The sequence below is a fragment of the Carassius auratus genome, chromosome 11 (genome assembly GCF_003368295.1).
Source record: "Carassius auratus strain Wakin chromosome 11, ASM336829v1, whole genome shotgun sequence".
Taxonomy (NCBI): domain Eukaryota; kingdom Metazoa; phylum Chordata; class Actinopteri; order Cypriniformes; family Cyprinidae; genus Carassius; species Carassius auratus.
In genome coordinates this window covers 11,892,822-11,919,025 of record NC_039253.1, presented here as the reverse complement: position 1 = coordinate 11,919,025, position 26,204 = coordinate 11,892,822, and the positions used below count along the sequence as shown (strand labels likewise).

The following is a 26,204-nucleotide window of genomic DNA, read 5'->3' as shown; positions in this document are numbered from 1 at the left end:
TTTGGTCATTTCATATTTTAGTAAAATTACGATGTTCCAGAATTTTCAAATGAAAAGTGACACTTTGGTCGTTTATTTTTAAAAAAAAAAAAATAATTCACAGGTATCAGTAGTATATAACTTTATGGCTTTTAGTGTAATATATAATTTAAAAATAAATTGTACTGCAGACACTTGTGACGCAGCCCTGACGTCACGTACAGGAAAGGTTGATACAGCTTTGTTGATGCTACGTGGATGGGAAGTAGTTCTCGCGCTGTGCCGGAGGAAACCTAAACAAACAATGCGTAGAAGTCCAGTTTAGAAACCGAGTAACGCGAAGGCAAATAAAATGTCGCCCAGTACGTCGTCTATTTATTTATATCATCGAATTTCATTTTAGCCTTGGATTATGACAACTGCCAGCAAATTGTCAGTTGTTTTGCGAGCAGAATTAGCCACCAAGCTAATGTGGACAACGGCCTAACATAACAAACACAACCCACTTGCTTCGGCTTTTAGTGTGGAATAAACCTGCTCTTATTTGGGATGCTTTTGGTATTGTTGGGTTTTATGTAGACGTTCACTGAGCTGTCACGCAACCAGCTGGAAGTCAAGCAATATGAGTTGGTTCAACGCGTCACATCTGTCGAGTTTTGCTAAACAAGCGCTGACAACTGCTCAGAAATCCATCGACAGAGTTCTGGACATCAAAGAAGAGGACCAGTGGGGGGACTCGACCGTACAGACCTGTACTGGTAAGTTTAGTTTTAAATGGTTTAACTTGACGTGGAAAGAAGACAGACTAGTTACTGACAGTGCAGGGTGACATCATCAGTGACGATTACTGGGCTTCGGTATAATATTTGTGATATAATGATGATGTATGTGTTCCCCAAATGTACACATACATATTTTCAGTTGACTACATACATTTTTCGTGATTCATATCCCGTCAGATAGCTCACATAACTTTAAAATCACAGAATCAGAGACCAAAGTAAACATGAAACTTCTTCAAAGAAAGTCTTTCTTTTGCAAATCTCTTTGCAATGTAAAAAACTTTCAAGTATGAATGATCGTTAAAGTTTTATTGTAATCATTACATCCGCGGGCTATAATCATTGCTTAACACGATAATTGTGTCTGCTCAGCATAACTAAATACATGACTAACCCCATAATTTGTGGTTATAGTTATATATCTTATATTTAAATTCCTTATGGTCATCAATTACATAATATTTCCTTATAGTAAAGTGAAGCTACTTAGAAACAAGCACTGTACAAATAAGCTTCCAAGATGAAACCGGATGCCACAAACAGCCACTTAAGAATACAAAAGAGTAACTTTTGAGTGACTTTTTTTTTTCCAGATCCACCAGGCAAGCCAGTGTCAACAGGATGGGGTATGAACCAGTGGAACTCGCCCTCTGAGGAACATACCAAATCTGTCCCTCCATCATCCGAGGCCATTACTAAGCCTGTCACACGGACAGTGGTTGACGAATCTGAGGATTTCTTCAGTGCCTTTCTGCCCCATGGAGAAATACAATCTGTAAGCAACACTAAAGTGGTGTCTGTGCCACCGGCCAAGTCGAACCGCAGACTACGGGAAAAAGCAGACAAGGAGAAAGAGCTGGAAGTCAGTGATGCGCAGGGTCAGACAGAACTCAGTAAACGCAGCAGCCTGGAAACTATTGAGATAAAGCCAGATGAGACAGAGCTTCTGGAGCAAAATTCATTCTCGGCAGATGAGCAGTCACAACCAGAACTGGTTGTTCCTGTTGTGTCTGTTGCACCAGAGCAAGCTGCTGAACACGAGATCGGCAAAGACCAGACTGAGACTGATGGATTAGTTTTACCTTCAGATGTCACACTCACAAATGTACCTCTATCATCTTCTGAGGTTGAATCTGCTGGAGTGTTTGAAGCAGTTTTGACCACCGAGACCAAAAATTCAGTGAAAACCTTGCCTGTCCCTCCTAAAGAAATCATCTTAGAATCCAAAGACGCTAAATCAGAGGACAGACAAAGTAACACCCCGTCTCCCCCTGTTAGTGCCTTCTCTTCTGGTACTTCCACTACCAGCGACATAGAGGTTTTGGACCATGAGAGCGTGCTAAGCGAGAGCTCGGCCAGCTCCAGACAGGAGACTGCAGAGGCTAAAGCTGGACTCCACCTAATGCAGGGCTCTTTCCAACTGCTCTCTGCTTCAACGTGTGCCGACTTCCCTCGTTTGGATGAATACCCAAAACTCACTGAAAGCAGCGGCTCATCGTCTGATGCCTTTGAGCGGATAGACTCGTTTAGCATGCAGTCGTTGGACAGCCGTAGTGTCAGCGAAGTGAATTCTGATGATGAGATCCCGGGCAACCACACCTTAGCTTCCATCACGGCTGGAGATTTGCCCCCTCCTGCTCAGACAGCACCACAGACCAGTCAGAATGAAGAGGAGGTTATGACAGAGTCAGTAAATGACCAGTTTCTGGATGATAATGAGATGGAGGAAAGTGGCCGCAGTGCAACGCCAGTGAACTGTGAGCAGACAGATGAGCTGCAGGACCAGGGACCCGAAACTGACCTCACATTGACTAGCCAAAAATCTGATATGAATGAAACTGTAATATCACAGAGTACTGAGGAGAAACAAGGAGATTCACCCTGTCAGATTTCTGAGCTCCAAAAGGTTGGCCTTTTTCGTAAATATTTGTATAAAAGAAATATAATATAATTACTAGATATGCCCTACTGTTCAAAAATGGAGGTTTGTAATAAGTCTCTTCCAGTGCTCACTGCATTTATTTGAGCAAAAAGCAGCAATACTGAGAAAAATAATTCAATATCTCTCTAGGCTTCAGTGCTCCAGGCTTTTTTTTTTTATATACTCACATGGTGCTCAAGAAACATTCCGTCATCTTCTATTATCAATGTTGAAAACAGTTCACAGCTCCTTAATATCTTTGTGGAAAATCTGTAAACATTTTGATACATTATTTTTCAGTATTCTTTTAAAGAACAACATTTATTTAGAGCTTTAGTAAAATGATATATATATATCTCTTATCAGTTGAATTTTTGTCACTTAATAAAAGTATTATTTTTCTTATCTCACCAGATTATCGAGGAGCTCTCTAGTCGACTGGAGAAGAGAGAATCACAGTTGCTTGTGGTCAGTAAAGACAAGGCCAGACTAGAGGAGGAGTGTGACAATCTCAAAGAGTGAGTTAAGGATCCTGTGTTCCAGAAAACCATCTGCTGCTGTGTTTTCCTGAATGACAAATGGCTGTAATAACTAACTAGGCCATACAAACAGGTGGAGATGGGAACAATATTTACACAGCTTGAGGAAAACTGGATGCTATGTTCACATACTGTTTGCAGATAAAAAGATTAGCTAATAAAAACCTTCCACACCTTCAGCATGTAAATAACTTGGTATTGTACAGATTCTGTGTAGTCTGGCAAGTTTATGGTGTTAATTTCTTTCTATTAAAGAAGTTTCACTGCACTGAATATTCATGCAATAGTGCTTTTAGATTCTTCTTTCTTATATGCTTATTAAATTAGTCAACTGTACTTGTGTTTCACAGTGAGATGATCAGCTTGAAGGAAGAAAGTTTTACTGTACACTCTTTAAAAGATGAGTTCACTCAGCGTATAGCTGAAGCTGAGAGGAAAGCTCAATTTGCCTGCAAGGAAAGAGACATCGCCAAAAAGGTATAAATGTTTTATTGTTAAGAATTTATATTATTCTTAAAACCCCAGTCATATTTTGTTTTGAAATGCATGATTTGTCTTGGTCACAGGAAATTAAGGGCCTTAGAGAAGAGCTGGCGAGCAGATTGAATTCAAATGAGACTTTGGAACTGATAAGAGAGAAGGAGGAACAGATCCGAGAGCTGCTTGAAGAAGGTGAGTCTTTGAGGCGGTTTAACATTTTAAGTGGGAAAATATTCACATTGATTAGATAAAAGCATTTATTGCTTCATCCTTGCAGAATCTGGGTCATTGTTAAGAGTGGGTTTGTTTACTTGTTTCTTTTGATTAGGTGAGAAACTGTCCAAGCAGCAGTTGCAGCACTCCAACATCATAAAGAAACTGCGTGTGAAAGAGAGAGAGAGTGATGCACAGATCACCAAACAGACCAAAAAACTGAAGGAACAGGAAGAAGAGCTGAAACACTTGCAGCAGGTCAGCGTCACAGCCTTCAGAGCTGTGTTAAGTGTTAAGTTAAAGTGCATTCATTGTTGAGTTCAAGGATTAGTTTACACAAAAAAATAAAATGTACTCATCCTCCTGTCATCTAAGATATAGATTTTTGTTTCTTCATTGGAACATTTTAGAGAAATGTACCATTACATCACTTGCCTGTCAGTGGATACTCTGCAGTGAATGGGTACTGACTGTCAGAATGAGAGTTCAAACAACAGGAACACCGGTTAAAAGTGAAAACACCTCAATGATGGATTTGTTTTTTTACAAACACAAAGCTTTTTGCTTCAAGATGTTAATTGACTTTAACTGGACTGGAATCATTTAGATTCTGACGGCACCCATTCACTGCAGAGAATCCATTGGTGCGTTAGAGATGTAATGTTAAATTTCTCCAAATCTGTTCCTATGAACAAACAAACTCCTCTATATCTTGGATGGCCTGAATGTGAATCAAATTTCTAATTTTAGATGCACTATTCCATTTTTTTATGAATGCTGGGGTTTGTTCAATGTTGATTGTAGGTTTTGGATGGTAAGGAGGAAGTAGAAAAGCAACACAGAGAGAACATCAAGAAGCTGAATGCTGTGGTAGAGCGTCAGGAGAAAGAATTGAGTAAACTGCAGACCAGCAGCGAGGAGCTTCAGGAAAACAACCGCAGTTTGCAAGCAGCCCTCGACAGCTCCTACAAGTAAATAAACACCACACACTCTACTTCATGCTAATACACACTCATTCACTGTTCTATTATCACTGCCATTTGGGTGGTGATCTTTTTCAGCTTTTTAATTTTTGGTTCATTTTCTGTAATCTAGAGAGCTTGCGGAGCTGCATAAGGTCAACGCCACCAAGGATAGTGAAGCCCAGGAGCTAGCTCTGAGCAGAGAGGTACAGGCGAAGGAAGAGCTGAGCCTGGCTTTGGAGAAAGCCCAAGAAGAGTCCCGCTTGCAACAAGAGGCACTGGCTCATCAGGTAAGCCCATTTATTTTTATTTTTATTTTACTTTTACCGTATGTTATCGTATCATTTTACTTTTTTATTATTATAACTTATTTTCCTGTGCTTTAACTGTATTTAAACGTTTGTTTACATGTTTTGAGGAATTTTGTGTACTGTTTTCTAGAATTACTCATCTGGCTGTAGTTGCACATTTATTTATTTTTAGTGGCTAATTCATCTCCAAATGCTAGCTTTTGGGCCTATCTTTACTTTGTTTGTTTTTATGTTGAGGTGGCAGATCTGAGGCTGGCTTTACAGAGAGCTGAGCAGCAGCAGGCCAAGAAGGAAGATTACCTGAGGGAGGAGATCAGTGAGTTACAGCAGGTAACTAGAGCACATTACTTCCTGCTTACAGGAATTATAGCACTATTCATTTCATATCAGCTGTTGTGTAGAAACCTAGACTTTTCAAGGCAAACTACTATGCTGATATGTATTGCTTGTTTGTTGAATGAATGGTTCCTCTGTTTTAGAGAGAACATTTCTCTAAATTAGTTTCTAAATTCTCTATTATCTCTTCTCTAAAAAACAAATAAAATGTAAATGATTAAATTAATTACTGTTCAATTATTTTTAAAGAAATTAAGATTTTTATTTAGCTATGACACATTAAACTAATCAAAAGTGACAGATGTGTAAGGTGTTCATTATTAGTGTTTTTTGTATTTTTTTACGTGCATTAAATCATGCATGTTGATCTGATCTGAAAGATGATCGGAAAGACACAGTGGACTGGAGTAATGGCTGCTGTTACAATAAAAAATTTTTTATTTTGAATTGTAGTATTTCATAGTAGTACTGACTGCTGGGCAAAAAAAATACTTATTTAAAAAAACATTTAAAAAAATCTTACTGACCCAAACCTTCAGAATGATAGTGTCAGTGAAGGTTATGCTGTATTTTTGTATGTCAACAGAGGTTACAAGAAGCGGAGACCAGAAACCAGGAACTAAGTCAAAGTGTCACATCTGCAACACGGCCTCTCCTTCGACAGATAGAGAACCTCCAGGCAACGCTTGGGGCCCAGACAGCATCATGGGAAAAACTAGAGAAGAACATCTCTGACCGCTTAGGTGAGACTTGCTAATTTTGATTGATTATCAAAGGCTTCTGTCATTTGCATAAATCTGATGATTTTAACCAATAAATCACATGTGACATTGTCCAAATGTCTCCTCTCAGCTGATGCCCAAGCCCAGCTGGCTGTTTCCGTAGAGAAAGAGCGTTCGGCTACAGAGGAGCTGCTAGCCATCCGAGCACAGATATCATCTTTAGAGTCTCAGGCTTCTCTGTTGAGGCAAGAGAAGGGACGTCTGCAGGGGCAGCTGGATGCAGAGAGGACGAGACGGGAAAAATTTGAGGATGACTTAAGCAGGTAGGAGATGTGTATAAAATTGAAAAAGAAGTTGCTTTTCTAGGTACCAGTACTGATTTCTGTGTCTGTAGGGAGCGTGTAGAGCTGGAGAATCTTAAAGGAGAACATGCTCGAGTATCGGAGGAGGCCAAGAAGGAGAAGGTATTGTTTGTACCTTGACCACTATAAGAAAATATACATACACACATTTATTCTTAATGTCTATATTGTTTGGTCCTCTTCAGTTGCTTCTCACCAACCAACTTGAAATGGAGAAAATGAAGGTGGAGCAGGAGAAGAAGAAATGTTACCTTGCACAAGAGGCCCTCAAAGAAAAGGTTTTGCACGAAAATACCTATTCTGAATCTGCTTAATAGTGTTTTGCTTAGAAATTACTAGAATTATTAGAAATTATTAATTATTAGAAGTTACTTAACAATTTTAAACAGAGTACAAGATAAATGTTTTGAGTAGAGTAAATTCAGCTAGTCTCTGTTTTTGTTTCATTAGGAGAGGAAGTCTCTAAGTCTGTCTGTGACTGATGCTCCAGCATCCTCCACTCCTTCACTGTCCCGTTCCAGTTCTGTCAGTGGGGCTGAGCATGCCGGCTTACCTTCCTCCCTTTTCTCACAGGTATATTCATCCCATGCCTGTCCACACTTACTTGAATGCGGTGAATCTTTTCTCCTCTTAGATATCTCAGATTGTGTCATCGCCTCACTTGGCTTCTGTGGTTGTTGTTTTTTTAGCAGGAGGATTCTCTCGACCATTCTTTCAGCAGTATGACCATGTCTATCAGTGGGACTAACCTATATGAGGCGGCTCGACTGGGTGGCGGATCCAGTGTCATTGAGAGCCTGCAGTCTCAGCTCAAACTCAGAGAGGGCGAGATTGCCCAGCTGCAGGTAAACATGCATCTTCCATGTTTATAACCAGATTGTGGCTTATAACTGGTTGTGGAATTAATGTTCTAATTTGTATTCAATTCTTGTGGTCATCCTCCAGATGGAGATTGCTAGTCTAGAGAGAAGCCGCACTGTCATGGCAGAAGAACTTGTGCGACTGACCAATCAGAATGAAGAAATGGAGAGTAAAGTGAAGGAAATCCCTAGAATGAAAGTGCAACTGAAGGTTGTGTTTGTGTTTAATAATAAAAAAATATATAAATAATTCTTGATGTTTTTTTAATACTTATCCAGGCTCCATTTATTTGATAAAAAGTACAGTAAAAACAGAAATATTGTAAAATATTGAATTTTCAGCAGTCATTACTCCAGTCCTCGGTGTCACATGATCCTTCAGAAAGTTAACAAAGAAACAAAGTTCAAAAGAACAGCATTTGGTTAAAATATGTTTTTGTTTTTTTTTTTACATTAAAAATGACACCTTTTAAATCAATTTAATATGTCATTGCTAAATGCTTTTTTTCATGCTTATTAAGTGTCTAGATTCTAGAAATATAGTTTATTAAAATGGTGTACCCTCTGTAAGTATAGACAAAATGTATTGATTTTTCCATTTAAACAATTTCACCATTCCTTCATTGAGCCTGCTAGATGAGCAGTTTGCTCATGAGCACATTATTAGGTATTGGACTTTTAATTCTGTACGTTAAACACTAATCAGAAGTTTGTCTCCATCACAGGATCTAGAACAGAGGCACAACACAATTCTGCAGATGTATGGAGAGAAGGCAGAGGAGGCAGAAGAGCTGCGTCTGGACCTACAGGATGTGAAGAACATGTACAAAACTCAAATAGATGAACTATTAAAAAATCAAAAATAATAGACTCTGCAAATGGACTGGCACACACCGACTGTAAACAGAACTACACATTTCAAGAGTGTTGGTAATAAAAGACCAATTAATTTAAATGTATTTAATTCTGAGAGAAGAGTTTGTTCAAGATATTTCAAGGATCAGTGATATAGTGATATAAGTTATTTAGTTATTCCTCTCATGGTTTGTTCAGTTTTATTTGAAATTATATATATATATATATATATATATATATATATATATATATATATATATAAAATTAATAAACATGTTTGGTTTAAGAAACTTTATTATTATCTATTCGTGTATGGCTGTTCAGGTATGTTGGTTTCATAACTCTTGAATTTGCACAATGAAGTGAGACTTTATTAGTTCAGACTTTACACGATTGAATTATAATCGGAATTAATGACTGGCTATATTTTCTTCTGATCTTCATTCTCTGGACTGTGCATCTTACTGGTAAGCATTTGATTTGCTGTTGGCTGTCTCTTTTCATTGTAGACAAATAAATATGCTTTCCAGTTAACTGTGGAGTACCACAAACCCTTAGTAGTCCAGTCGAGTTTTGCACTTGTTTTTATCTCATCTCACGCTGATTGAGTTTTAGCGAGGAGGGATGTGGGAGGAGATGATCTCTGTAAATCAAAAATTACAGTCAAGACTGCCTGATGTCAGTTTTATGCACACATGTAAATAAAGTAAGAGATATGTATTGGGCAGACTCCATTTGTTTTCCTGCTTTATTAATGGTTTAATGTTTATTAATTACTAAGATATTTAAAATGAAATGGCAATTATTGTTATTATTATTAGTCTCTAAATTTTCCAGCTTTATTATTTTTAGTGTTTAACAATAATGTTATTTTTTTTATTACATGGTAAGGAATATATTATTTTAATCTTTTTTTAGCTTTATGTTTTTAATGTATAATATTTGCAAAGATTTCTTTTTACATTTATATTTTAATGAATGTTATTGTTACTATTATTAATTTATTATTACAGTTGTTATATATCAATGAATATAGTATAACGAACCTGCTTAAAAATTCTAGATTTTTTTCTTTTATAGTAACAAATATATTATTATTTTTCTAAAGCTCTTCTGTGTGTTCCAGTTTCATAGTTTTTTTTTTTTTTTTTTTTTTAGTTGTAACTATTATTATTATTATTATAATAATTTACTGCACTTTTTTCGAACTTACTGCGCGTCTACACAACAATCGCCGAAAATGTAATTTTCCCCCACTCGCAGTGTAAATTTAGGATCTACTCTTGCGCCCTCTTGTGATTCCTAACACATGCCGGTTGATAGTTTCCGGTAGTATGGCGACTGCATCCCTAAATGCACGCCCCGCCACATCTTAGTTTCTCCAAGTAGGTAAGCATGTAATTACTTTTTTTGATAGCACTTTTTTTTCGCTGATTTTTTTCAGAATTACTAAAAGTCAGAACAAATTAATTTATTATTTTGGGCATGTGTCAATTCAATTCAATTCAAGTTTATTTGTATAGCGCTTTTTACAAGACAAATCGTTACAAAGCAACTTTAGAGAAAATTATATTTCTACAATATTTAGAAATAGCTTATAAATGGTGACTGTCAGTTTGTGCACGTACGACAGGATTTGTAGAAAAATGTATACAAGTCGTAGTCAGCCAGATGATGACCATTATTAATATTAGTGCATGTGTGTTTTGCGACAGAAAAGGCAGCTTGTATTATTGATTCTGGGACAGCTGTGATAGCCCCTGACCCTGGCAACGTGCCAAGTATTTGGTGGTAACTGCGGTTCCCGACTTAATTTACAATTTTATTTTTGTTATGTGTTATTTTGGCATCGTTGTGTATCGGTGCAATTGGCTAACTTATAGCAGCTCTGTAGTTTGATTGCTTCTTTTGACCAAGAAAAAAACTTATGGTATCACCAACTTTTACAATGTAGTATGTAACTTACAGAAATTCAGAGGTCATAAATCCAGTATATTTACACTTCTGCAGGATTTCTAATTGAGCTGCTCCATATGGGATCTGAACAGTGCGTCTTTGTTAATCTGACTGATCTGCCCTGTCTAGACAGAATTTACAAGTGACGAATCTAATAGCTCAACATCGCGTGCTAATCATACAGTCCAGCTATTGTTACTACTGTACAATATAAATAATTAACAAGGCATCTCTTTTAATGATTGCCAAAAGCTTGTCAGAATCTTTCTGTCAAAGTGTTAATTATATAACAGAAGTTTTATTGTAAACTTTGATTGCTATAGTGATTCGTGCAAAGATTGCTCATTTGGTTCATTTGGAGTTCTCTGGTAGCATTTGTACCCCCCCCCCCCAAAAAAAAACTTTTAACAATTATGTAATTTGTAATCACTTTGTCATAATAACAAGGCGACACAAAGAATGTAGTAATTTTTATCTTGCAAATATAAAAAAAAAAATCACCATAGCTTCAAACTTAATATCAGTTATAAAGATAAAGTATTTGTTTTTATTAATTTACTAACAGTAGGCTATATTAATTTATAATGTTTGAGAAATATGTAAATGGCACATTTCACATTTCCAATAACTTATTTTAAAGTTTAGTTTAAAATGTATCTAATGAAAAAAACTATTTCATAATAAAAAAAAAGTTTACAGTGCATCAAATAGCTGTGGTGATTTTGGCATTTTGGATTGTAAAAAAAAACGAAAATGAAGAAGTTTATCAATAACTACAAACCATAATGAGTGATAATTACAGCTCAATTTTATTTTTATTTATTTATTTAAATTAATTTAATTTGATATTTATTTAATGTTAATTGCTGGAAAGTTACAAAACCACATACAACAAATAAGTTAATAATGTTTTTTTTTTTTAAATCTGTAATCAATTGTGAGCAGTGAATATATTTTGGATTATTCTATTCAGATACACTGAATAGAAAATGTTTGGGCATTATTATGGATAAGTAAAAAAGTTAATGACCTTGCAAAACATTTTTTTATATCAAATATGTCAGAAACTAGAATTTCATAATGATTTTATATAGAAATCCTCACTGCTGTGGTTCAGAATTACCCCAGTTCAGTGAACATATTACATGCACATCATTTCTGTCATAACTTATATGTGTCTGTAATTCCCACCGTCTTTGTGCATCAGCTATGAGCAGAATGTGTACTTGTTTTTCCTCTTATTTTCACTCGATCCTGGCCTTTTTGCTTAAACAATTGAAGGAAAAAGGTTACTGATATTTCCTGTGGTAGGAGTTCCACATGGAGAAAGATCCGTTCATTTGCAGGTTCCCACACTAGAGCTTTGGTGTTCGTTTTCTTTCTCTAAACACTCTTGTGCTCTGACTCTCTCTATCTCTCTGTCTCTCTCTCGCTCTCTGCCTCTCTCATAAATGATTGTAGGTGCTGAGAGCCAGTGTGGTTCCTTCCATGTGGCTTGAGGGACTATGCTGCTGCTGGTCGCTCTGTGCCTGGTCTGCACTGTCTCGGCCGCAGACAGCGAGCAGGACAGCAGCCACACACCACAGCTGGACTACAGCAGCCTGGCGCTGCCTCAGCAACATATTCCTTTCTTTCTGCACAACCACAAACGACTGGCCAAAGTCTGCAAGGAGGACCCACTTTGCCCTTTTAAAGTAAGCTATTTTCTCTTGTTTCTGATAGAATGTCAGGTGAAGTTGGTTTAAAAATCAGTGGGATATTTTCCAAGGACATTGTCTTGCATCAACTATAATAGTTTTCAAACGGGGCAATGGAGGCTGTTCGTTCTGGCCTCTGTTGCTTGTGACTTTCTCACTAACATTTAGTGTTGTGCATACGTCGTAGATGTTTATATATGGCTTTGTGTGCCTCTGTTGGCTGACAGGATGCTCTGCTGCTCAAGAAGGCCTGCTGGGGTTATGAAAAGGGCTGCTCCCCTGAGCACAGGTTCAGCTATCCTGTGTGCACCAATCTTGATTTGGGATGGTATGCTTTTCTTTGCTGACCTACTCAAGTCTATTTTTTAAACACTTTTATATTTTCTCACTATTGACTTACTGTTCACTCAACCTCAGAGCTATTGAATAGCCTTAAGTGATTAGAATTTATATGGGCCACTTTTTGGAGATTGTAGCCAATGATCACTGTTGATTTTTATTGTAATTGAAAAGTCGAGCATTAACATTTGACAAAATATCTTCTTTTGTGGAAGACAAATGGTTGAAATCACTTGAGGTTACTAAGATGAATGTTAAATTGGTGTGAATACCAAGCAGTATTTGCAGATATAGCATCCACTATTCCTCATGATGATGTCTTATGCTTATTATGCTTGCATTTATTTGCTAAAAATATACAGCAAAAACCGTTATAGTGTGAAACATTTTTATGATTTAAAAGAACTGTTTTCTATTCGAATATATATATAAAAAAATTATTTATTCCTGTGATGGCAAAGCTTAATTTTAGTCTTCAATGTCACATTATCCTTCAGAAATAAATTTAATATGCTGATTTAATGCTCAACGTTTCTTATTATTATTTGCTTTGCTCTCCTAAAGAGCTCTTTAGACTCTCTGAATGCTTCACCAGAATGCTTGAGTTATTCTGATGTGCTAAAAGAACAACAGAAAATGTGTGAAATGTGTGTGTGTAGAGCTATTATTTTTAGAGACTATATATGCTCACTTCTAAGAAGATGATTTGCATTAAATATTTAGAAACTCATCAAGGGGATATAATTAGATACCTTAAATGGACACACATGTTTAATATGCATTATGATTGGATGAGATAGAAGCATCCTGATGTGATAAGACAATAAATGCTGAGTCAGGACAACATGAATGACTGTATGACTGTAGACCGTTTTCTTGCAAGAAAATAAATCTTCAAAAACTTGTCTCATACCTTCATTGAAATGGAAAATCGCCAACGAGAGAACATGTTGAATATTTTGTATTTTTTCAGAGGAGGTATATTGCTGCTTTCCCTGTTTGAAGCCTCATTTGAGCTGTAGTTCTCTCAACTGTTTGAAGTTCACTTTCTTTACTCCTGTGTCTTACACACTTACTTCCTTATTTTGCTCTGTAAACTCTGTTGTGTTCCATCTAATCTAACACTAATACAAGCTAACACGTTTGAACATTGATCCACTGTCACTCAAGCACTTCAAGGACTGATAACAAACGTGATCTTAGGACTTTCCTTTGAATACAGAGAGTCTTTTGCTACTACAAAAAGTGCCAGTGTTTGTCTTCTTTCTTTAGGGTAAACTCTATTCAGGCAGCACAGGAAGTCTTCTGGAAGCAGGCAGATTTTGGTTATGTGAGGGAGCGTCTCAGTGAGATGAAGACATTGTGCAAGCCGTTGAGTCCTGTGAGTTTGCTTCTCCTACATCATCTCCCTCCGTGTTCTTTTTCATCTCGTTTGCTCGGTCTTTAAAATGTCAAAGCTGAAGTTCTTGGCCCACCTCCAGACTTCTGAGCCAATGAGGAGCGAGCTTAAGACACAAGGACTGTTTTAAATATCACTGCTTCAGCATGTCTAAACAGTGCTGGAAACAAACATGCAAATACAAGTTACAAATATTTTTTAAGGGTGATTCCTCTCTGAAGTGCACCAGTCATATGCGGTTTTGCAGGGCCATAAACCTATACCTGGACTTGAGGAGTCCCCGCAGAGGTCATGAGAGGTAAGTGGACCCCCTCTAGGGTTGTTGGAGTTCAAGGGAAATGCAAAACTCTGATGTTATTTTCTGTTTTGTAGAACTGTGAGAATTTCCTGTCTAAATGAGCTGTCTTCTTTCTCTCTCTCTCTCCATCTCTCTTCCTCTGTCACTGCAGGTATAAAGAGGATTTCCTGGAACAGGGCGAGATCGGCGGTCACTGCAGCCTTAATAGTAAAGCACTAGCCGCAGAAGGGACACACAAGAGTCCTCTTCAGTCTTGGTAACTTGATAACTTATGTCCAAAAAATATGCATAATTAAAAATAAAAAGGTTAATGGTTGTTTTTGTTAATATTTACATTACCTGTATTACACAAGACTTTTACGAACTAAGATTAATAAACTATATATATCGAATTAATCGTTGAGGTAAATTAATAATATTTTAATACAAACTTTGAAAAATGGGGTCAGTAAGATTTTTTAAATACGTTAACAATTTTATTCAGCATTCAGTTACCTATTATCAAAGTATCCTGAAAATATGAACCATGGTTTTCCACAGAAATATTAAGCAGCACAAATGTTTTCAACATTGATGATGAAAAGACATTTTTCTTGATTAGCAAATCTGCATTTTAGAATGATTTCTGAAGGATCATGTGACATTGAAGACTGGAGTAATGATGCTGAAAATGCAGCTTTGCATCACCAGAATAAATGACATTTTAAGATATGTTCAAATTTAAGTTTACAGTTATTTTTAAATTAAAAAATATTTCACAATTTTGCTGTATTCCTGGTTAAATAAATGCAGTCTTGGTGAGCAAAGCAGGTTTCTTTCAAAAACATAAAAAATTACCATCCGCAAACATTAATAATGTAGAGTATATGGGCTAATAATTCCTGATATTTAACCCAATATCTTTTTTGTCATCGTTTGCTCAGCCAAAATCATTTGTTGTTTACCAAAAAATATATTTTGAAGAATGTTCATGCAACTCTATAACAGATCACAATAATTGGCTACCACTTCTAAAAAAGTGCCTTGAAAGTGGCCTATAAAACTTGTGAGTAAACAGATTTTAAGTGTGTGTTGTTTCTCTCTCTCAGGTTTGCTGAACTGCAGACATACTCCGAGCTTGACTTCCACCCTCTGGATGATGGCCATTGTGATGTTATAATCGACAGACCAACCGTCTTCATGAAGCTGGATGCAGGTGATATTTTTGTGGAATTTTTTTATTAAATTTTTGTTTTTTGTTTCATCTTCACAAAAGCTAAGGCATGTTTTGCTTGTCTTTTACAGGAGTGAACATGTACCATCATTTCTGTGACTTTGTCAACCTCTACATCTCTCAGCACCTCAACAATTCCTTCAGCCGTGACATAAACCTTGTCATGTGGGACACAGTAAGTGTTCATTTCTCTTAAACACGCACACTTTGTTTGCTTCCAATATGTCCTCCAGTAAATCAACCAGAGAACATTTCTTACAAACAGATGTTTCTTACTTGTCAGGATTAGAAAACCGTGTAACAGAATGTTTGTTGTTTAAACCGACTGCCACAGTTTCAGTAGGTGTGCAGATCCTAAAAGAGAACGATAAAAAAGGAAACAGTAGGCTGAAAATAAAGTGACCTATGAGAAAACCTTATCCTGCCTATATTGTTCACATGCTGTTATTTCAAGGGTGAGGGAGAGAAGGAAGAATGGAGGGGTGTGGAGAAAGAAGGAGACTTTGTAAATGTAAATGTAAATGAGATTGCCCCCCAAAAATGAGATGAGATTTGGTTTCATAAAACTATCATAAAGTACTGTTCAGAAGTTTGGGGGTGGTTAGATTTAGTTTTTCAAAACTTTTGTTTTGTTTGTTTTCTGGTTTTATTGTATTTGTTTTACTTTTTTTTGCTGTGAAAATAGCCTAAGATGCTAACATGGCGTTAAATAAAAATATTCTACTACTACTATTTTGTTTTTTAAGAAAAAAAAAACTGATTCCTTCCATAAAGAGAAATGTAATTGTTTAAAAGTTACGGTAAAGACACTTATACAATTTATATTTCAAATAAAAGTTGTTCTTTTAAACTTTCTATTTAGAAAAGTTTTTGAAATAAATTTCTAATGAATTTAACATTCTGAATTAGAATTAATAAAAAATATATTCCAAAAATAGGAATAATTAAACCAAAAAGTAAAATATGCTGAAAATGCACTCATCCACAGGCCAACAGTTTTAGTTTGTTTGTTCATCAGAACAGATTTGGAGAAATGTAGCATTGCGTCACTTGCTCACCAATGGATCCTCTGCAGCAGATGGGTGCCGTCAGAATGAGAGTCCAAACAGCTCAAATAAAAACATCAACAAGTAATCCACACGACTCCAGTCCATCATCTTGTGAAGTGAAAAATAGTGGGTTTTTAATAAACAAATCCATCGTTCAGAATTTTTTTTTACTTCAAACTGTTCCTCGTCTGACTTAAGAGAGAAATATGCACAAGCAGCGTTCACAAGTGAAACAGTCCAAAATGATTTTAAGCAAATTTGTTGCCAGATTTTGATGTGAGAGGACAATAGAGGTGGACTTTTATACTGGAGGAAATGTTTTTATTGATTATGGGCTCCTTAATGATACATTTGTTTTCTTACAGACGCACAGCTTTTCACTTCACAAGATGTTAACAGATGGACTTGAGTCATGTTGATCACCTGGGGATTATTGTGATCACTGCATATTTATCAGCTGTTTGAACTCTCATTTATTTTGTTGTTTCGTCTATCAGAGTTTTTATGGATATGGCGACCTGTTCAGCGAAACGTGGCAGGCTTTTACAGATTATGACATCATTCACCTCAAAAACTTTGACTCCAAAAGGGTAAATGCCATTTGCTCCATTGATCACTTGACATTTTTCTCAGCATATGAGTGTTTTTGTGTTTATTTAAAAGTGCGTTGTTCACAGGTGTGTTTCAGAGACGTGTTTTTCTCACTCCTTCCAAGAATGCGATATGGCCTTTTCTACAACACTCCTCTTGTATGTATCTTAGACGATTCTCATTAGTTTCTTAACTATTTCCCCATTTAGCATTTCTTCATCTCATCATGTTCACCTGCTGTCATTTGTCTCTGTTAATGCATCTCTGTGTGACATCGGTGGATGCTGTGTGTGTGTGTGTGTGATATAGAACATTTGCCTTGTGTGAGACTGAACTCTTCTGGTGCTGTCGCTCAAATCATCCTCATATTAATGATTGTGTGCGTCTGCCCACTGCGTGCAAATGACATATAGAGAAGATTTAACTGACAGGTGTGTGTGTGTGTGTAATCTGATAGATCTCTGACTGCCACAGCGAAGGACTGTTCAAGGCATTTTCTCAGCATGTACTTTATCGACTTGGTGTCTCACAAGATGGACCAAAGGTAAACATGCATGAATCCACACACACTCACACACACACAAATACAGATCATGATTTAATCCCTGTTTTCTCATAGTAGCATTGAGAAACGGTCATACTCTCTGAATGAAATAATAAAATATATAAACACAATTTATACTTTATATGAACTGCTTTGATGTATTAATTTTTAATTGTTATACTCATAAACTCAACCATCTCATCCTCCTGACATAAACATATTGATTTCACCTTCACAAAAAAGCATTATAGTTGTATTTTATATTTCTGACCATTTTAAATAAAGAATTATTAAATTAAAATGTATTTTTATTATTAGTATTATTATTTATACATTAATTAATCTTATATTAAATTAATTTAGTCAATTTAAATAAATTATTAAATTATAATTTCATGTTTATATGATTTGTTATCATTTAAATATTAAATAGATTCGAACTCTTATTATTTTAAATAAATAATAAAGTTATACTTGTACGTTATATTAGATTAACTGTACTTCTTATAAATTGATTTAATTATTACATGATATATTGTTTTTATTCCATTTTAAATGTGCATTTAAATTGTTGTAACTTAAATGATTATTAAATTATATTTTAATTATTTTAGGAATGCTTTTAAAAGTCTTTGCCACTGACCTTTGAGTAGGTGGATTTGCAGTAATGTTTAGATTTATGTCATATATATTATAGCTTAGTTATATGATGTACTTTAAGTTCTTGATATGATTAAACTATCTGCCACTAGATGGCGGTGCTGGACAACTTATTATTTTATTGTCTGTGCTTGTCAATAAGGCCCGGTTCTTCCTTTCCCCACATTTACTTTCTCTTTTCCCTCCTAATTAAAGGTTTAAATAATACATTCCTGTATCTGAAACTGGATTATAGGTGGTATAATATATGTACAGCCTATATATTCATAGTAAGATACAAATGTGTGTTGAAATATGTATGAAATCTGTGATGTCCTTCTGCTCTGTCAGGAGGGCCAAGTCCGTGTCACACTGTTGGCAAGAAGCACTGAGTACCGTAGGATAATAAACCAGCAGGAGGTGAGCGCTCTCTCTCGCTTTGCTCATCATTGATTTATCACTCTGCTTCCGTAACTGCCCATTTAAACTCTTATTTGCTGGAGAAGCCCTGCTCGGTAAAAAGCCTTGATTTACTTGGCCTCTGTCCACATGAGTGTGAGGTCTCGTTAATCACCCTCTGAATTCCCGCTGTGTGTGTATGCGTGTGTGTGTGTGTGTGTGCAGCTTATCAATGCCCTGAAGACTGTGCCTTTATTCGAGGTCAAGCTGGTGGATTACAAATACAAGTGCGTGATTCAGTCTACGTTGGTTTTAAATGTATCGATTTCTTTGGTGAAGGTCGAGTCTGGTGCTTGCGTGATTGAAAGCTGATGTGTATTCGCAGGGAGATGCCATTTCTGGAGCAGATCCGCATCACACACAACTCTGATATCTTCATTGGGATGCATGGAGCCGGACTGACCCACCTCCTCTTTCTTCCGGACTGGGCCGTCATATTTGAATTGTACGTGGCTTTTGTATCTCTCTGCTTTCTATATGATTTGTGTTGGCAGCCACACCGTCCACTGTCAGTCTGAGGAATGTAAATACTTCTTCACTTTTTTCATATAAACAGTTATTAGTTACAGTTTACAGCAGTGTTGCCAAGTCCCCTTGACGTGATACTTAGACCCTGGAATGCGATTTTTACAGGGCAACCCCCTTTCGAAACGCCATTGGGCTAGTTTTGGGCTAGTTTTGAGTAGAGATTGGATGGGTTTTCTTGTTCACGCGAATTTATGCTAAATGCAACTTTGCTAAAATGTTTGCTAAAATGTATTCAGGATGTTATATATACATTTTAGGACAATAGTTTCGATAGTTTTAACAATTTAGAAATGCTCTTCTCTCTCACTGAGTTTTGCTGCAATCTTGTAGCTCGTACGCACTTGTCAGAGGTAAATGATGAAGTAACGTTGCTTTCACTCTCGGTTGTTATAGAGAGGCTAAATGAGTATGTGCTCAAAGTTGGGTGGGTTTTGTTGCGAAAACCTGGCAACCCTGGTTTACAGTGTTTAAATAATTTTTATATCATTTCCGAAGCCACACGTTTTGTTAACGTTTTTATTAACACAACCAAACTGGTGTTTTTGAGGTTAGAAACTATTTATAGAAACTTAAACATCTATTTTCCATTATAAATGACAAATGTGAGAAGCATTAGCATGATAGACTTCAGTCCTAAGAGGAAAAATGGAGTTGCTTATCCATGAGGCAGTGGAATGAATAAACATTACATATTTTGTTAACTTTAGACCAAGAAAAAAAAAGTGCAATCAAGATCATTCAGTTTTATTACTTTTATTATATTGAGAAAATGGTGTTTTGATCACGACAAAGCAACCGAAAACAATAATAATGCACAGCCTTATAGGACTCCATTATTGTACTATACCTGCTACAGTTTTTCCTGTATACTTACACTACTGTTAAAAATGTTGGGTTGGTAAATATCATCAGCATCATAACTTCAGTCTTCAGTGTCACATGATCCTTCAGAAATCATTCTGATATGCTGATTTGCTGTTCTTCTGCTAAACACACATTTCTTAATATTATTATTAACTTGAAAACGGTAAAAAAAAATCCTCAGGTAAATAGAATAGTCAAAAGAACAGCATTTATTTAAAATGGAAATAGTTTGCAACATTACAACATTTACTATTACTTTTGATCAATTTAATGTGTCCTTGCCAAATAATAAGAAAGAAAAAAACGTACTGATGCCAAACATTTATTCCCAATGTCACTTCAAAGAACAGCAGAAACAGCAAAGTGGGCGATCAATGAAGGTTTTCCAATGAATGGTTCTTAAAGTTTTTTCATTTGACCCCCCCCCCCCCCCCTCGCCCCGACAGCCATCAGTTGTGAACATTTGGTTGCATCCTTGCACTTTAGAAAAGTGTCTTTCTGTTTCTCTACTGATAGATGAATACATCAGGCTTGGCTTCAGAGCGCTGTTTTTCCTCGACACCTATCTGCACGTGTTAAGACATATTCCCCAGTGTTCATCTGTGCGTCTGACACTCACGTCATGTTACACATCCACCCAATACTCATGCGGATGCAGGCAAGCTTCTGTGCTGTACGATGTACTTTTTAATGTGTGTTACGGAGGAGGGAAGCAACTGACTGTGTCTGTACGTGTGTGACAGTGAAATACAGCCTAATTAAACAGTTATCCATCAAACGGAGTCTTTGGAGGCTTTGTGGGCCACCGCCTGCTAAGTTTGGAACATAAAACATCCCTCTTTCTGTATTCCACAGGTACAACTGTCAAGATGAGAGCTGCTACCGTGATCTGGCCCGACTGAGAGGAGTCCATTACATGACTTGGCAGAAAAGGGACAAAGTGTTCCCCCAGGATAAGGTGAGGGGAGCACACACACACACACACACACACACACACACACACCGCTGCCTGGATTCACTCCAGTTTAATATAGTTAATCCCTGTATTACTATATACAGTAACATTCAGTTAAAGTCATGTTAGTACTTTTAAACTAGTGGCATACTAGTGGCCTAAATATTTGAAAAAAAAAATTATATCTACTTTTTATTAATTATGATGTGTGTGTATACTGTATCAAATAATCCTAAAAATGTACTCAACTGTTTTAAATATTTATAATAATTATAATAAGAATAATAAATGTTTCTTGAACAGCAAATCAGCATATTAGAATGATTTCTGAAAGATCACGTGACCCTGAAGACTGGAGTAATGATGCTGAAAATGTAGCTTTGATCAATGGAATAAATTATAAAAAACATAAAATATATTTAAAATGGAAAGCAGATATTTTTAAACATAAACATATTTCACAGTATTACTGCTATTGCTGTTTTTTGACCAAATGAATGTAGGCTTGGTCAGCAGAAGATACATTTTTTAAAATATGAAATCTGAATGTGACTGGTTGTGTATATATAAAGTTCTTATATATTGTTTACTGATATTTTGTCCTGTATTAGGGTCATCATCCTACTCTTGGGGAACATCCTAAGTTTACAAACTACACTTTTGATGTAGAGGAGTTCATGCGGTTAGTCCTTCTAGCGGCTGAACATGTGACCCGGCACCCGGCATGGCGTGCAAAACAGGCCCGAGAAGAACTGTAGCCTGTAAAACACTGCTCTCTTGCCAGGCAATAGATGAAAACACTCCTACCAACTCTCTGCTCTCTGTGAATGTAGCCGTGCTAATAAAAAGCACATGGCTAATATATGAGAAAATATTTTAAATTCAGAAAAACAAAAAAACAAAACCATCTGCGCTGTTACTGATCCTCAAGCTGTTACGTTCTGCACGTGTAGATGCTGAGTGCCTTGTTAAAGGACTGACACATATTGGTTGACATATTGGTGATGTATTGTGTGGTCTAATATACCTCTCCTGAAGTATATGTTGACTTTTTTTAAGAGACTACATTTTTAAACTTGATTCGAGTGCAGCTTTTTTTCCCATAAAGGCAAAGGTTTGAATTTCAATATAGGGAGTCAATTCCAGATCAGTAGATAATTTAAAAGGCTGTAAGACATCTTTAAACAGCAGTTTTTATTTTTTATTTTGCTTTTTTAATGCATTTAAGGCAAAGAAGATTAAAGCAGGTTCATATTTATTACAGTGTCGGTTACTTTTTAATTGATATTCAGTGAAAATAGTCATTTTGTACATAATAAACTATGTTAAGGGATTCATGATTCCAGTCCTGTTGCACTCCTTGAGATATTGGTTCAGTATCGCTCTATTTTCTAATCAGTGTTAAGATCCTCAGACCCTTCAAACAGTTTTCTTGTTTTGTATTTGAATGGTTTTGTAAACGGAAATAAAGCTATTTAAAGCAGTTTTGTATATGTGGTTGCATCATCATTCTCACATAAATTGACAAATAATGATAAATACAAAAACTTTATTTACAGATCACTAGATTTAGCCTTTATCATTGTAAAGAATAAAGAATGGCTTTCCATGACTTTGCACTGCTGCTGTTCTCTCTGTGTTAAAGACATTTTATGACAGCAAAGGTGCACTGGTTTGAGATGTGTTGTCACTGTCATTAATCTCTGTGATTCATTTTGATTAGGAGAAAAATTAAGAAATGCCAAGAATATTCCTGAAAAAATTGCCAATTTTTCATTTTATACACAAAAAAAATACATAAAAGTTTATTATTTTTAAGATCCCATTGTTGTTACTTAAATATAATGAAATAACATAACATACATATTTCCATATTTTAAAAATATATAATATGTATATCCACTATATAAAGAGGGATATTATATGATGGAGTCATGAAAATGTGTACTACATAACCACAAAATCACTTGCACTTGTATTTTGAGTCCGCTAGATGGCGGTATAACACCACTAAAGATTCTGCAGACGTTGACGTCCCTCTCTTTCAGTGTTGCCAAGTCGGCTACTTTAACAATTTGCCACGGATTGTTTTCATGTCCGCGGATTGAAACGATTCCAATAACATGATATTTATCTCCGGGAGTGCGAATTTTAGCAGGGGAACCCCGCCAAAAAAAATAATAAAATAAATTACCCCAGAACGCGATTTTAACTGTGGACCCCCTCGAAACGCCATTAGGCTAGTTATGAGTAGAGTTTGGGCGGGTTTTCTTGTGAAAACCTGGCAACCATGCTCTCATTCACACACACGCGCTCTTACCCTAACTGCATCTTTGTTTGAAAATGTATCCAGGACGCTATATGCATTTTAGTACAATAGTTTCGACAGTTTTAACACTTTAGATATGCTCTTATTTCTCTCTCGTTGAGTTTTGCCACAGTCTTGCAGCTCGTACGCACTTGTCAGAGGTAAATGACGAAATAACGTTACTTTCATTGTCTCTCGGTTGTTAAAGAAAGGCTAAATGAGTATGTGCTCGAACACAGACAGTTTATTACAAACAGCGGGCTACACTTGCTCTGTAATTATAGCTAGTAATGGGAGAGTTATAGTCGCGCCCTGAAGGATTATGCTCCGTCTCACTGCTTTCTAATGATGAACCCTACACAGCTAATAACAGCAGCCTTTTCCCTTCATGTCTTATTCAGTGAATTCTCTCTCCGCGCACGGGTGGCCTTATTTTGTCGTGTTTAAAGTAATGGGATGTCACTGGTGGAATTGTTTGGGAGTGAGCAATTATTACCGCCCTCATTTCCCTCTCACTTCTGCTGTGCTCCCTAAACTCTAGATCCTCACTACACTGCGTCATGTAAATAAGAGCCGCTGCTGTTACCTCTGCATGGAGGTGATGAGGAGGAGATTACGAAATGTAAGCCTTTTCTGTTTCGAAAGTTGTAGTTTTTTAAATGATTATTTTATTTTTTTGAAGTGTAGCATTGTTAATGTTTTTAAAAATTGTGATACATAGCTGTGCCTTTAAAAAGAGACAAGGCTTTACTTCATTTAGTTGTGCTAACCTTTTTGCTCAAGGTCATGACACTGTAAGGTGTTTTCAGAAAGAGAAAAATATCTAGTCTTTTAGTAGAATGTTTTTTAGCTACTCTTCAAACTCATGCTAACTCGCTGGACAAACCTGACAAAACGTATTATAGTAACAAAAAGACCCTTGTCTTCATAATTTTGTTAACGAGTAGTTATGAATGTGTAATATTGTTTTTTAAATAAAATATTATGTGCAATAAAATAAAAAAATGTATAAAGAAACATATGGCAAGTGGCTTTTATTTTCTATTTTGGAATAATAATAATAATAATAGCTAAAATCCTTGTGACTATTAAATGTACTTATTTATTAACTAAAATGTCATAAAAAATTAAATAAAAATGAAGCTAGCATCAACTTTTTGTTTACGAAAAACACCAAATGCACCCTTTTTGTGGAATGACCCAAAAATGCAGTGCATAATTTAATATAAATTGAATATTTATTGGCAAAAATCTGTCTGGATGTTTGTGGGCCCAACTTTCCTGTCTGGCCCTGCTGTCTTTTTGCTCTATGACACACAGCCTCTTTTATCCGTCTTCCCTGGGTGTCAGTATTTCAGGAAATGAATTTTCACTCTGCCTTTCGACAGAGTGCTACACAATGATCCTTCGGCACTGTTCAGTTATGATTCTCCCATTCTCGCCTGCTTTGGAACCCAGATTAGATTTGTTTGTCATCATCCATCACCCATTTCCATTGTCTTTATGCATAATATCCATTATCCTGCATGTATCAACGTGGCTTAATCTAATTCATGTCACTGAGAAAAAAAAAAACATTCTCACCACTGAACAGAAATAAATCAATTACCAACATCTCATCTTACATACCCACTTCTACAAGCGTCCCACAAAGCAAGAAAACGTTCTCTTTCAGAGGATAAATGTGGAAATATTGATTGTGTTGGAAGAAATATTCCTCAAGTTATGATCAGACATTTCCATAATGCCCAGTCCTCCGAGAGAACAATCTCAGAAGGAAGAAGTCTCAGCGGGGATCCTATAACACAAGCTCTCTGATAAAAGACATTTGTTCCCTTTCCTCCAATTCTACTCTATCAGCATTATTACGACTTGTATTCTCTCATATGCCAGTTGTACATTAAATGCTGTAAGCCATACGCAAAACACTCATTCTTGGGGCTGTAGTCTGAACTAGCCTGAAGTTGCCAACTTGCTTGATTGAAGAAAGTAAGTCCAGTTGTGAATTCAAGTTGTGCTGTCCGTGGTCCTGAAACATTCTCCGTTGTATCCAATTGTATTTGCTGCACTTTTGCTTCATAGATTAAGCTACATTTTATTCATCCTTTCCTCATAGAGAAGTAAAATACAGAGTATAATGCAATAAAGTGCACACACTCATACTTTTCCTTAAAGAACATATAACATCCATGGCATCTTTTAAATGCACAATAGGTTGTATAATGGAAAAAGGTTCTTTAGATTATAAAATGTTCTTCACGTGAAGAAAAAATGGTTCCTTGGGGAACACAAAATTGTTCTTCTACGCCATCACTGCAAAAATCTAATTTACTTTTAAGAGAGAGAGTTATCAATGAATCTTTGTTAGATATTTGCCACATGCACTAGTTAGTTAAATTGATATAGATTAAGTTATACTTACTGATACATTTTTGAACAAATTTAGTGGATCTATAGTAATGTGATTCCCTCAGGATGGGCCATACAGTGATAACTCATTTCATATACACCAGCCTTGTGATCGGCAATTAAATATTCTGCACACGGCGCCACAACATGTGATTTGACTCCATGCATTCTTGCAAAAGTGCAATTGGCCAGCAATTTTGCCCGAGGTCCAGAAAACAAGTAGCGAACATCTAGAGAGCCTCACAAGGTTGTTTGTGGTTAATATTTTATTAGGTAAATGTCCGGGCCAAAGAGGATGCTCAATGGTGAAAACAAATAGCCTAGAATATTGAGTGGAATGGCAGTACTTTTAAAATGAGGATTAAAATGGGTTATATTTCTTATTGTACCAAATACCCTTTCATCTCTCTTTTTTTTATACCTGAAGGAGACAAAGATTCCAATTTCCTAGGCGAGACGGTCGGGATTGGAGACACATATCAAAGGGTAGCAGGCATACAGGTGGCTTAACCAAGGCCTTTTTATCCTTTCTTAATGCAGATGTAGCGTGATGATGATAAAATACACCCTTTCAGGAGTATCAGATGTTACACCTCTAAACTACACATTACCTTTAGCTGTAGGATGGGGTAGG

At 36.3% G+C, this 26,204-nt stretch overlaps 2 protein-coding genes across 4 annotated transcripts; both read left to right on the top strand.

The window, feature by feature from the left end:
• The first annotated feature begins 206 nt into the window (after nucleotides 1–206).
• On the top strand, nucleotides 207–9,043 carry tmf1 (TATA element modulatory factor 1). 2 transcript variants are annotated; one of them, XM_026275399.1, is made up of 17 exons: nucleotides 207–737; nucleotides 1,355–2,667; nucleotides 3,097–3,200; nucleotides 3,572–3,698; nucleotides 3,788–3,893; nucleotides 4,030–4,172; nucleotides 4,719–4,885; nucleotides 5,010–5,166; nucleotides 5,425–5,517; nucleotides 6,110–6,266; nucleotides 6,376–6,568; nucleotides 6,640–6,709; nucleotides 6,793–6,885; nucleotides 7,058–7,180; nucleotides 7,300–7,452; nucleotides 7,553–7,678; nucleotides 8,193–8,333. In XM_026275399.1, exons 1-17 carry the CDS (start codon nucleotides 602–604, stop codon nucleotides 8,331–8,333), a joined length of 3,402 nt encoding a protein of 1,133 aa, XP_026131184.1. In that variant the 5' UTR covers nucleotides 207–601. The 2 variants fall into 2 exon arrangements, with proteins under 2 accessions (XP_026131184.1, XP_026131183.1); XM_026275398.1 differs by having other exon boundaries at nucleotides 208–737; nucleotides 7,297–7,452; nucleotides 8,193–9,043.
• Nucleotides 9,044–9,636: 593 nt separating this feature from the next.
• Nucleotides 9,637–22,336, top strand: eogt (EGF domain-specific O-linked N-acetylglucosamine (GlcNAc) transferase). 2 transcript variants are annotated; one of them, XM_026275397.1, is made up of 16 exons: nucleotides 9,637–9,707; nucleotides 11,740–11,972; nucleotides 12,203–12,303; nucleotides 13,587–13,695; nucleotides 13,917–14,011; nucleotides 14,163–14,267; nucleotides 15,100–15,206; nucleotides 15,296–15,399; nucleotides 16,771–16,863; nucleotides 16,951–17,022; nucleotides 17,322–17,408; nucleotides 18,399–18,467; nucleotides 18,672–18,733; nucleotides 18,832–18,951; nucleotides 20,754–20,856; nucleotides 21,465–22,336. In XM_026275397.1, exons 2-16 carry the CDS (start codon nucleotides 11,784–11,786, stop codon nucleotides 21,609–21,611), a joined length of 1,563 nt encoding a protein of 520 aa, XP_026131182.1. In that variant the 5' UTR covers nucleotides 9,637–9,707; nucleotides 11,740–11,783; the 3' UTR covers nucleotides 21,612–22,336. The 2 variants fall into 2 exon arrangements, with proteins under 2 accessions (XP_026131182.1, XP_026131181.1); XM_026275396.1 differs by having other exon boundaries at nucleotides 9,638–9,711.
• The last annotated feature ends 3,868 nt before the right edge of the window (nucleotides 22,337–26,204 follow it).